Raw genomic sequence first — 13,062 nt, 5'->3', positions numbered from 1 at the left:
GCGACGGCGGCGGGAGGTTCGGTTGTCGCCCGTTGGCCGCGCGGCGCCGCGCTCGGCGGCCGCCATTGCAGGTCAGGCCGCGGGCAGGGAGCGCGGGAGGCCGCGGGGAGCGAGGGCCGAGCCGGGAATGGGGGCGAGGGTGCGAGGGAGCGGGAAGCTAGGGAGCTGGGGCCGGGCGGGGCACGCGGCTCGAGAAGAAGAATGGCGAGCCGAGGGGCGGGGAGTGGGGGAGCGGCGGGGGGGGGAGGGGAGGCCGGGAAGGGGGAGGGGAGTGGGGAGGGCCGTGCAGAGGTGGGGGGCGACCCAGAGGGGCCCCCTGGTAGGAGGGCCGGGAATTGTGGAGAAGGGAGCAATGTGGAGTCGGAAGGCGGAGGGAAGGAAGGGAGCGAGCAGGGCGGAGCGGGAGAAGGGCGGAAAGAGTGGCCGAGCGCGGGCGGAGGACGGAGAAGGGGGCGGCGCGGGCCGGAACCTCGAGGTATGTGCGGGAAGGGGTTCTTCCCTGGGTGGGGAGGGAACCCAGCACGGGATGCTTGCGAGAGTGGGGTAGAACTGGAACCCAGGAAGTAGCGGGAACATCAGAAAGGGGACTTAGCGGGGGACTGTGAGGTTCCTTCGAGGGGACATTTTAAGTCGTGGGGGAGATGCTGCCGGGAGCGGTAATTGGGAGGGTGGTTGGAAGGAAGAGACAGTCTGGAGAGTGATCCAGCTTCATTTGTGGGCGGAGTGAGAGACGAGAGAAGAGTGGGGTGGAGTCGGGTCCTGGAGGAGAGAAGTACTTAAGAATTGACGGGGGGAAATAGGGAACGATTTGGAAAATGAGGGTGGTAGAGGAGTAACGTTTGAAGACTGATCTTTGGGAGGAGGATGAACGGTTTGGAAAGAGTATTCCGGGGGTGGGGAGTGGAGGAAGGCAGTTTAAAGAGTAGTTCCCTTGGGAGGTAGGAGAAAGGGTTAAACGGCTTGGTAAGCGGTCCTGGAGATAGTCGGGGGTAATTTGTTTGGGGGGGGGGGAAGAGGGGAAGCGGATGGAGAAGTCCCAGAAAGTGGGCGGGGCTAGAAATAGGAAGTGTTTGTAGCTGAAATTGAAGGGAGGGGAGGGGGTCGGGGAGAGGGTGGAGAAGATGGTGGCTGGTGGGAGGGGAATCCAGTACAGAGGGAGACCTCAAGTAGAGCTATAAAGGAAGGGGCTTTGGGGAAGATAGGGTGCCACAGCAGTAGGAGGAGGAAGGGTAGAAGGGGCCGCAGAGTAGCAGAAGATGCAGAAAACTGGAGTAACTCTGATCGACTGAAGTCATCTTTTCTACCCATTGTCTACAAATACCAGTAATTGATTCCCTCCATCATGGGAATCTTAAAATGTGATGGGAAAGTACCACATGTATGCATAGTGTCCACACACGTTTTTGAACCCACTCTTCACTAATGAAAAGTTTGGAAGCATTCAGTTCCACCTACTCTCCATGGCCCCTTTTTGGAGGAGAGCAAGCTTCTCATTTAGAAACTGGATTTTAGCTCTTAATGACATAACATAAGCCTGTCGAGAGACAAGATCTTCCCTTTGAAACTTAGACTCTCCCAATCAGTCACAAAATCACAACACTGCTAATAAAAATAATGTATTGAGTTGTATATAAAAGTTCCTGAGTTGTTCATTTGATGGAAAGACACACAGAGAAATAGTTATCATGCTTAGAGGTAAAAAACGTTCCAGAACTTAATCCCAGAAGCAGTTTGGTGAACCCTGACTGCCATATTTGAATTGTTCTCCCATTGTGTAAGCTTGATTTCATTCTGATAACATGCTGCTTTTATAGGATGTTTTAATCCACTATAAACATTAAAATAATAAGTACACAGTAGTATAAAGTCATTCTATTGGACATGTACTAAGAAAATGCCATGTTCCTCCAGGTAATCAATAGCTTGACCCTAAAGGTTTACCATGTTAGGCACTGTGCTGAGGACTTTACATTCTAAACTTCATTTAATGCTCACAACCACCCTTTGAGATGGGTTCTCTTTTATGCTCAATTTATTGGTGGAGAAACTGCAACCTGAGATTAAATTACCCCCTGTCATACGCAGGCTAGATAAATGGCAGAATCAGAATCCAGGTCTGATTCAGTTCTCACTGAATCCCTAAACACAAAGAGTAGTTTCTGGGACCGAATAAGAACTCAATAAGTGCTAATTGTTGGCCCAGCAATTTGCAAACATTTTGTGTCATATTTAATTTTTAAAAATAAAAATGAATGTTTTTAAATTAAGAATTGTAAAGTTAAAGCCTTTATTCCGTTTAAAAAGCAACAAGAAAAGATGAAAGGGCCAATGTTTATTGCAGCTAAACATTGTTTAGCTGTAATAAAATTTAATTATGTGTAGTTAGGTTAAACCATTGAATCAAAGCCCCTGTTTCAGTGAAAGCTGCATAATCTGTTTAATACGATACATACCATGCTGTCTTCTGCTACATTTTATTTTGGGGGCAGTTAACCATCATGAGGATCATTGCTCATGATGTTCTCTGTAAGACCTTAGTAATATTAACAATTTAACAACTCAGAAACCAATGGATAAGAAATTTTGTAGGAGATTAGATGAATCAGTGACAAAGAATGTGCTCTGTTCTTTTGACTTGTTTTGCCTTACACAGGCAGGAAACGGAGTTTTAGGCTATAGTTTTGAATCCTGGAGGTAACCTTGAGTACATCTCTAGGGATTTCAGAAACCTAAATCTCGTCAGTTGGATATGATGAAAAGCAGGCTCATTTGTTTTGAGCTGCCTACCCAACAGATGTCATAGTTACTTCGGTGGCGAGATATAACATCTTCTTCATAGGTGGTTTATTTGCCATCTTGTGGGAGATGTTATGAGAAAGACTAATGTTTGTAAAGCAAGTTCCTGTACTGATGTCCTGCATGAGAAGGTGCTGTGTGAGAGGACTGCAGGACAGGCCGGATTGTGGAGGAGTTAGAATTCACATTCCCTGTCTACCACTTACTAGCTGTTCCACCAGTTACTTAACCTTTAGCTTCTCTAAGCGTGTTTCCTCACTGTAAAATGGGAGTGATAGTACCTGTATCATAGCATTGTTTTCAGGATGAAAAGGGAGAATCCAGATAAATGTTCAAAAAGGTTTAGCTATGTGAGAAATGAAGCTTTTTGTATTACAAAGATAATGCTCTGCCTGAATTTTTCTTCCTAATTAAGAAATTGTGGTGGCACTTTGATTTTTCAGGTTTTTAATGACTTTCAAAATGACAGTTAAATAAGATGTATCCCAGATTTGGTCTGATTTCAGACAGACCTTTTGAGTTTTGATTAGGGTTACCATTGTGAGTCTTGGTTGATTCTGAGAATGTGGGTTTCTGTGCTCATCTGTGGTTTGTTCAGGGGTCTTGAAGTCATCTGGACCACTGTCCTGAGAAACAACAGTGTCTTGACTTTACTCAGGATCTCCAAAGTAACTCCAGGTCTCAAGACTGGGGATGATCTGGGGCAACCTCAGATATTTCTAGAAATTTCTTAGATAATATTTCTAGAAATCCTGAAGCCCCCCACAAAGGCTTTTTTTTTCCTTTAAGGGAAAAAATAGTTAAAACATACAAAGTGCTTTTTAAAAAGTTTTGTTTACATAGCTAAAGTCATTTGACTAAGTTAGGAATATAGAACTTATGTGTTTAGTTTGTTTAGCTATGTAAAGGCCCCCCAAAATTGAATAGTAAAACATTTCCCCCTTTTATAAGGGGAGGGGTAGGGAGTCAAAATAATTCATTGCAGGGGAAAGGTGTTTGGATGGTTTTTTCCACACCTTCCTATCTCTCCAAGTCTCCAAGTATGTACTGTAGTTGTGGCCTGTGAGACTCCGCTCTGAAATATATTGAATTTAAACATCTTTTTGAAAAGTGGCATCAGTTCTTCCTGGCTGTACAGGAACTTGGAATTATTATTCTTCAACAAAGACCAGTTAGTTGGTCCTAGCTAAATCTGGGATTAAACTCAAGGCTGTTGAGAGTGAGGTGCTGGGCAGTCTCTTCCAGTGACTCCTTTTAGTGTCATGATTTGATATGGTACATTCATCAAACCGTGCCTTCAGATGTTGCTCTTGATAAAGCTGCAGTTTCTACACAAGCAATACCTTAGAACAAGCACTTAGAAATTGCTGTGCTTATTTTTAAATGTTGGAATAAGTTGAGACTGAAGACTTAGAAATCTTTTTGTTATACGGAAAATTTTCATTATGTTACTTGTTATTACTAATAGGATTTGACTTGTATTATACTTCTTCACCTCCTTGTTTTCCTACTGATTTTTTCTGCCTACTTTCAAGGGGATGAGGACAGATTGGGCTGCATGTTCTCATTATCTTTTTTTTTTTTAAGGGGATGTTGGGGGTAGGAGTTTGTTTATTTTTGCTGTGTTGGGTCTTCGTTTCTGTGCGAGGGCTTTCTCTAGTTGCGGTGAGCGGGGGCCACTCTTCATCGCGGTGCGTGGGCCTCTCACTATGGCGGCCTCTCTTGTTGTGGAGCACAAGCTCCAGACGCGCAGGCTCAGTAGTTGTGGCTCATGGGCCCAGTTGCTCCGCAGCATGTGGGATCCTCCCAGACCAGGGCTTGAACCCGTGCCCCCCGCATTAGCAGGCAGGCTCCCAACCACTGCGCCACCAGGGAAGCCCCTCATTATCTTTTTTAGTCATCTCCACACTAAGTGAAATACATATTCCCTGTCGCCTCCATCAGGTGTGTTATCAGTGACTTACTCAGGTATACATACCTACTCTTGAGAATAGTTGCCTAGAGCAGGGAGCAAGAAGAAGAATCTGATTCAGCCAATGGGATATTTTAAGGTGCTAAAGTAGAATTTTAAAATTCACGAAAGGGATGCCTTCCCCTACATCACTTACTAACTTGGTAAATACACCCTCACGTACATAAATATAGCTATATCAGTCCACAGGTTCCTGTGAGCTAGACTCTTGTAAGCTGGGTGTGAACTTCATTTGTATTCACATCTCCGGCATCTCATTAGGTCTAGCACAAGTTTTTAGGCCACAGAATTCTTATTTTTACAAGAATTGCTAGATGTCTACCAGTATCAATAGGTGTACTCAGGCAGGGCCTCCTACATAAGTGGATAGAGAGCTGTGTGTGCTCATTGAAGCACAGCGACAAGTATGGAGGTACAGCTACTCTGACCCAGCTATTAGGCGTCTGTTTTCCTTTATTCACTTATGCCACCGTTTTTTCTGTTTTTTTGTTTTTGTTTTTATTTTTTGGCCGCGCCACGCAGCTCGCGGTATCTTAGTTCCCTGACCAGGGATTGAACCCAGGCCCACGGCAGTGAAAGTGGTGAGTCCCAACCACTGGACCACCAGGGAAATCCCTTTAGGCCACTGTTTTGAATTCCTGTTCTGATAGGAGACTGTCGAGGAAATGGGGAATGCACTGAAAATATTTCTACATCCCCTTTGCCTAAACAGTCTGCACATTCCTATCTCAAACATGTGGTCAGAGGTCTTAAAGATTAATCTCCTTCCCTGCCATGATTTTCCTAAAATTTGTATCTGTGTGAACACCATATTGCTTCTGTGAAACCACCTGTATTTTACACTTACCAAGGAAAATATACTATTTCATCAGTCATCAAAAACTTACTTACAAGAACTCTTCTCAATCTATATGCATTTATTAACCTTTAGAAACTTCACAACTTCAATTTCAATTATTGAGCCTTTTTTGATTCATGGCTAAAATGTACCTACCATTCTCTGAATTTTACTCACAATTATAGTGTGGAAATGTTGATTTATTTATCCCATTCTTTAAAACATTAGCTATATGTTAGTCTTTAAAGCATTTCCACATTTTTTAAAAAAATTTATTTATTGGCTGCGTCAGGTCTTCGTTGCTGCGCGGGCTTTCTCTAGTTGCAGTGAGTGGGGGCTACTCTTCATTGCGGTGTGTGGGCTTCTTTGTTGTGGAGCATGGGCTCTAGGTGCGCAGGCTTCAGTAGTTGTGGCACGTGGGCTTCAGTAGTTGTGGCGCCCGGGCTTAGTTGCTCTGTGGCATGTGGGATCTTCCCGGACGAGGGCTCGACCCCGTGTCCCCTGCGTTGGCAGGTGGATTCTTAACCACTGCGCCATCAAGGAAGCCCTCCACATATGTTTTATTTGGTCTTCATGATAGTTAAATGAGTCAGACAATCCAGGTTTTAGCCCCACGGTCATTAAGTGACTTGTGTATGATGACACTGAAAGAGTTCCACACTTACAGGCTGGAACCTGAATTTAGGCCTTCTGATTTTTAATTATTAGTCTCTCCTTCAAGAAACCTTGGAAGAATATTAAAAGTGCTTTTGATTGTTCTGTTGATGGTGGAGGTGGGGCCTTCTTATCTGTCAGAAGACCTTTGCCGTCCTGAGCCAGTGTATTACCTGTTGTCAAGCAGTACCACACCTGGTACTGCTACAGCAGGTCTGGCTTATTCAAACATGACTTCTTGATTCAGCTCTTGCTGAATGCATGTACGCAGTGCCTGCCTGATGCCTTCATGCCTTTTTATTCTCACTTGGTTTTCTCCTTTGAGAGGGTATTGATTATGAGTGTAAAGTTGGATGACCTAGGTTCTTGTGTTGGCTCTACCACCTGCTAGCTGTGTGTGTACCACATAAAGCAGATGTATCCCTCAGTAACTTTATCTGCAAAATACAGATAAGTCCCTATCTCAGAGTGGTTGAATGAGATACCACCCATGATATATATGCACAGCATCTGATTCATAGTAAAAATTGAATAAATATTAGCTGCTCTTTATATTTGAATTTGAAGACCACTGATTGACCAACCTCATATTTCCAAAATGTGTTTGGTGCTCAAGAGTAAGAGGTTCCGCTGTCTTACAGGGCTGCCGTGAATATACTTTTCACTGGAGATCCAAAACAAAGATTAACATGTCAGTAAGGAAACCTGTTTAACTTTAAGCAGGTGTTTGCTAATCGTGAGCACAATTATAATTCCTATTAACTTGTTGTTCTACAGTTGGTAAACACTGATCTGATAACCTTCCACTAGGCTCCATCTATTCATTGGAAAGATTTGTACAGAAGCTATAGTTTAGATCCCCCATCCCTCAATCTCCCCATTAATCTATCCTTCTCAGGAAGACAAAGTACAAGAAGCCAGTTGTTTCAGGCAAAAATGTCCCATTTTAACTCATTCTTGTAGAGTGCCGCAAACTTGCCACCAGGTGGTGCCATTGTATAAAACGAAAGTAGATTAAGCGTCAGGGTATCCTTAGTGTCTAAATGATGAAAGATGGGCAAAGTGTTTGATGAGAATCACATCAGAAATCAGCTTACTGTTCACTAAAGTTGTCTGGAAGACCTTTTCCATTCTCTTGGCTTTTAGTTAAAAGAGATCATTTGAACCTTGAAATATAAGATAACCAAAGTGGCAGACATGAAGCTTATGTCATCACCAAAGGAAAAAGTAAAACCTAAAAGAATTCCTTAGTGTTTTAGAACCATGCAGAATGGAAAATATAATATCCTTGAGAAAGGCAAGTTAGCATACTGGCCAAGAGTGTGGGCTCTGCGGTGTATGTGTTGGGTTCAGATCCCGGCTCGTAGACTAGTAGCTATGCGACCTTGAACACAGTTGTGATACCTATTAACTTTCCACCCTGTAGTTGACCCTTGGTGATCTGAAGCAATTTTATATGTACAATATCAGTTTAAAAATGTTACATGTTATAGAGTTGTTAGGGGATTGAAATTAAATATGTCTAATGCACTTACAAAAGTGCCTAGCACACAGTAAGTGACAAATGTTAGCTATTGTTATTATCCTAAAGAAATTTTTTTTTTCTACAGCTTATTTTCAGTTGCTTTTTAAAGACGGGAAGCTCATGGTGCAGATCATTATTTCCAGGTGAGTACCTTTTGAGACTTTTTTTAATTTAGCTTGAATGATTAGGGCTATATAGGTTTGAAATTTCCCTGGAAGAATTGGGGTCCTTAGGTGCATCTTGCACAAATCCTTGCATTTCAATTTCTAGTTCAGTGTCTAGCACTGCCCAGTTTCCCAAGAATTCGTGCTCAGCAAAGAGATCTCTTGGGCCTTGAATGGTGGTGTAGGACACTATTATTCATCCTTCACCCCTCCAAAATATTGTAACCGCCAGCCCTTTGCTTGCAGTGCTGGGGCTGGAGGCCTGGCAGAATGGGTGCTGATGGAGCTACAGGGGGAGATCGAGGCTCGCTACAGCACTGGATTAGCTGGAAACCTCCTGGGAGACCTACATTACACCACTGAGGTGAGGGGACTTTTCTTTCCCTGCCTAATGCTTCAGGAAAGCAAGCTACACCAAGGTGGTGCTCCCAGGACCCAGAGTGAGGACTGCCCTCAGGTTTGTTATTCAAGGTCTAGCTAAGCCATTGCTTGTTCTCCCCCCACCTCTGCAGTAGCAGGGAAATTTAGCTTTGGGGAATCTGGAAAGGTCACAGTTCTAAAAGTAGAAATTCTCTTACTTGGGGCTAGAAAGAGTGAAAAGGATATGAGGGTGGGTTGTCCTTTGTGGCTTCTCAGCAGTGGTTGAGGGAGTGGAGGTGCCAGCATTGCCTCCCAAGAGCATCTCTAGAAGGCACCTGAATGTTACGACCTTGCCCTGAACCTCAGGCATCTCATTCTTGTTCTGCCAAAGGGAATCCCTGTGCTGATCGTGGGGCATCATATCCTGTATGGGAAAATCATCCATCTGGAGAAACCTTTTGCCGTCCTTGTTAAACACACTCCCGGGGAGCAGGACTGTGATGACCTTGACTGCAGGAGTGGCACCCAGTACGTGGTAACAGCACTCATCAAAAACAAGATCCTTTTCAAAACTCGCCCCAAGCCCATTATCACCAACGTCCCCAAGAAAGTATGAAAGAACCCCGGATTTTCCCTAGAGAGCGGCCAACTCCTTGGACTCGTGCTCCGCTGCCACCTCGAGGACGGATGGACAGTTCCCTGGGACCACAAGGGGGTCCTGCTTTAAACACAGGCCACCCTCTGGGTATGAACTCAGATCCCTTCCTTATGGCAACCGGCTCTCTTGGTGGAAATTTGGCCCCGTTTCCAAGGAACCCGTCTCCTTTTCCAACTTCATCAGGCTCATTGGCTTCAAATCCAGCACCTTTCCCTGCTGGTGCTCGTGACCCAAGCATGGCTTCTTTTCCAAGAGGGATGAATCCCACTGGCACAGGTGCAGTTTCTTTCCCAAGGCCGGGTGGTCTCTTGGGCCCAAGCCCAGGGTCAGCTCTAAATCCTAGAGCAGGGGCTCTTCCAGGCCCAGGGCCTCTGTCTAACCCAAGGTTAGGGGGTCTCCCAGGGCCAGGTCCTATGTCCAACCCAAGGCCAGGTGGTCTTCTGGGAACAGGTCCTGACCCCAGAAGTGGTGGCCCCATGGGCCCTGGATCTGGACCCAACCTGAGAGCAGGTGTCCTGTTGACTTCTGGGAATGGTCCTCCCAATCCTAGGCCCGTTGGCCTGGGCCCCGGACCAAGTCCCAATCTGAGATCAGGCTTTGTAGGTACAAACCCTGCCCCGAGGTCAGGTATGTTTCCAGGCCCTGGCCTTGGGCCCAACCCAAGGTCAAGTGGCCTGGGCCCAGGCCTTGGGCCTAACCCAAGGGCAGGTAGCCTGGCTCCAAGCCCTAATTTGGACACCAGAGCAGGTGGCCTCTTGGGCACAGGATCTGGTCTTAACTTAAGAATGGCTGGACCTCAAAGCCTAGATCTTGCACCCATTCTAAGAGCAGCAGGTCTTTTAGGAGCAAATTCAGCTGCTTTCTCACAGTCTTCTGGAAACATGGGCACAAGCCCATCTTCCATGGCCAGAATACCTGGCCCCATAGGCCCAAACTCGGGTCCTGGCTCTCGGGGAATTGGCCTTCCGGGGCCAAATCCATCTCCCATGTCGAGGGCTCCTGGCCCCATTGGCCCTAATTCAGCTCATTTTTCAAGGCCCGCTGGCCCCATGGGAGTAAATGCTAATCCTTTTCCAAGGGGGACAGGTTCAGGGGGATTGAACCCAGCTGCTTTCTCTCAGTCTTCTAACACATTGGCTTCAAACCCAGTTAACTTCCAGAGGTCTGCTGGCCTCCAGGGCTCAAGTCCGGCAATTTTCCCAAGAGCCTCTGGGCCACTAGGCTCCAACCCAGCTAACTTTCCAAGGGCCACTGGTTTACAGGGTCCAAGTCCAGCTACCTTCCCAAGGTCTACTGGCCCATTAGGTCCTGGTCAGGTTACTTTCCCCAGGTCAGCTCCTGGGCCCCTAGGCTCTTCGCCAGCAGGCCCGGTGGGTATCAACCCAGCTCCTTTTGCAAGGCCAACTGGGACCCTGGGTCTAAACCCAGCTTCCTTTCCAAGGATGAATGGCCCTGTAAGCAAGACTTTGGTCCCATTTCCTAGAGTGGGGAGCCTCCCTGGCACCAACCCAGCTGCTTTCCCCAGACCAGGGGGTCCAATGGCTGCAATGTACCCAAATGGAATGTTACCCCCTTAAACACCATTTTCTCTCCAGGACCACCCTGGTTTCCAGGCACTGTGGTTCTGGGCAGGGGCTGTGTTTTAGGTGAAAGGGTAGATATGGAGCTACAGTCTGAAGTACATAGCTGGGGCTCAACTTCAAATGAGCCTTTCCCGCCCGCCCCCCCCCCCCCCCCCCCCCGCGTCTTTCTTGACTGAAGGTGAAATGTTATCTGTGGGACATGGACTTTGGCAGGTGGGAATGATCCCACCTTGCGAGAAGGAATCTCCAGCCTTCCAGAAGCCTGCTGTGCTTTTGTCCCACAGCTTTCTGCCCCTTGTTTCTTACTAGTTTCTTGAATTGTTCTTGTGGACTTTTCCTCAGGGATACATTGGCCTGCAGGTTCCAATTCATATGCGCTCCCCTGCTCACCACCGGAGAATCAGCTCACTGCTGTCTAGAAATGTTGCGTTGGTGAGCGGACCATGCTTCAGCAGCGCTGACCTGGTCACCCTCTACTGCCATACCTTCCCCTGGGGGCTGGAACACAGAACAGGGAAGTGCAGCCACTTCAGAGAGCCACCAAATTTCTGCTGGCCTGACCGGGCCTGCTTAGAGAAGGCCAGGATCAAGGCTCCACTGCTCATCCCGCTCCCTCTCCACTGGTACTCCCAATCAGAGAACCTCAAAATTAAACTGACGTGGATGGGGTTATGGGAATTGGGGTGGGGGTGGGGGGAGTGAAGGGGAGAAATCACTGTGCTTCGTTCAGCCTGATGTGAAAGGATGGTGTTTTCCTGCATTGTACCTTTTCTTACTGTTTCTTTAATAAATGGGACGAGAGGGCTATTGATTTCACTCCCTTTTTATTACCTGTTCCACAGGGAAGGAAGTTTACCCACTGCTTTTCATTGTTTCAGCTTGGCCACAGTCCTACATTACCTTCCAGATAATGACATTTTCAAGGAGGAAGCAAGCTTTGGTTTTTAGCCTTAGCTGGTTAACTAGGGCTCACTCACTGGCTCGTAATTTCACCAAAGACCCCGTCCACTCTCTACAATAAAAAATTAAGCCACCATAGGTGTGCAGTTATCAAGGTAGACTTACTGTATTCCCCAGGTCCAGAGGCAGCTGTGACAACTTACCTGCTTCTGAGTTCCAGTGGAATTTCCTCGGCAAAACTAGTTCTTCCTCGAGTACCAATCTTGAAACTGGAATAAAGAGCTAGCTTTTGTTAAATACAAAGAGGGAGGGAGGAGCTCAGAGGTACCAGCATTATGTGAGAATCTTTATTTTGACAAATAAGTGCAGTATAAAAAATTTGACCTGAAAGTAAAAAAAAAAAAAAAAAAACAAAGTAAAAATAAATATGTTTACAAATTATTGTAGAAATAATACAAAAGAGGATTAAAATTCTCATTGAGGAAAACCCAAAATGTGTCCAATTGTATAAAGGCTCTTCCCTTACAAGAAACGGGAATAAAGCTGAAGACCCAGTTTGGTTTCGCTGCTGAAAAATGTACAAAATAACTTAGAAAAACCAGTTGAGGTCAAACGTTGTGGGCCCACTACTTGTACCTGCCTACTCTTGATCTGGAGAAAGTTGATTGTCACAGAGCAAGGCAGAGCTGATGGTAGGACAGCCAAGAGTTCTCCATCTGGGAGTCCATCCTACATTAACCTTCAAGTAAAAGCTGAAGAAAAACAAGCCCTTAGTGAAGTCTGCGCTCTGCAGTTGGCTGACCGGATTTCTTCCATTGTAGTGTTCAAAATAGTTTACTTCTTGGCCAGCAAAAAACATGGAAGAGCCTGGAACAACTGCCTTCAGCAAACGCCTGCCGCCTCTTCCCAGCCTTCATGGATTAGGCCTGATGTCAACCAGCAGTCGTCTTCTTACAAACTCAAGGTCTGTGTGATGCAGCAGTGTTCGCTGCAGCTGGAAGACCCCCGAGTTCATGGGAGATGAAGCACCAGGGTTTGCCAGTCTGGCTCAGAGCACACTTTGTTCCTTCGTAGGAAGCACCTGGGCACACTAGAGGCTTGCCCCGTCGACTACTGTCCACCTTAGTGCTGGTTCTGAGGGCTCAGCAGGCCCCTCTGAGGGTGGATGTTTGGCGAGAAAGCACACTTGAGCAAGCAACCTCTAAGTCAAAGGCTTAGTCAATATCCCAGTTTTCAAATCCAAGAGCTCAGAACAGTCTGTGGATTGCAGATCTGTAGAAAATGGCCTTCCCTCACTCCCCCTCCAAAAAAGAGGGAAATCAAACAGCCTCGAGAGGCGTGAGAGAAGAGAAGAACCTTAGGATTTAGATACCAATTCCATCTCCTAGTTTGGTTTCTGGACAGAAGCAAGCAAATGCAGTAGTGACTATCCACAACTTGGCTGTAAGAATTCCCTGGAGAAGCCACTGAGGAGAATGGACAGTCTCAACGATGACCAGCTTGGATTGAGGGTTCCCTTAGGGAACACTGAAAAGCTTTCCATTAGAGGTGATTGTCAACAACCGTAGCCTGAACATCATGGGTACTGCTCATCTGCCAAGGAATCTGTCCA

General features: G+C 46.2%; 2 protein-coding genes across 2 annotated transcripts; both read left to right on the top strand.

Annotated features, from left to right (window-relative positions):
- CHTF8 (chromosome transmission fidelity factor 8) lies at positions 1 to 8,925 on the top strand. Its single transcript, XM_059999340.1, has 4 exons — positions 1 to 71; positions 7,871 to 7,928; positions 8,196 to 8,313; positions 8,701 to 8,925. The coding sequence occupies exons 2-4, from the start codon at positions 7,906 to 7,908 to the stop codon at positions 8,923 to 8,925; spliced, it is 366 nt and encodes a 121-aa protein (XP_059855323.1). The 5' UTR covers positions 1 to 71; positions 7,871 to 7,905.
- On the top strand, positions 8,922 to 11,268 carry DERPC (DERPC proline and glycine rich nuclear protein). The gene has a single exon (XM_059999339.1). The coding sequence runs from the start codon at positions 8,922 to 8,924 to the stop codon at positions 10,542 to 10,544; it is 1,623 nt and encodes a 540-aa protein (XP_059855322.1). The 3' UTR covers positions 10,545 to 11,268.
- Positions 11,269 to 13,062: the final 1,794 nt, after the last annotated feature.

Source organism: Delphinus delphis, chromosome 20 (assembly GCF_949987515.2).
Source record: "Delphinus delphis chromosome 20, mDelDel1.2, whole genome shotgun sequence".
Taxonomy (NCBI): Eukaryota; Metazoa; Chordata; class Mammalia; order Artiodactyla; family Delphinidae; genus Delphinus; species Delphinus delphis.
Note: the sequence above shows the minus strand (reverse complement) of the source record. Positions and strands in the feature narration are given on the sequence as shown.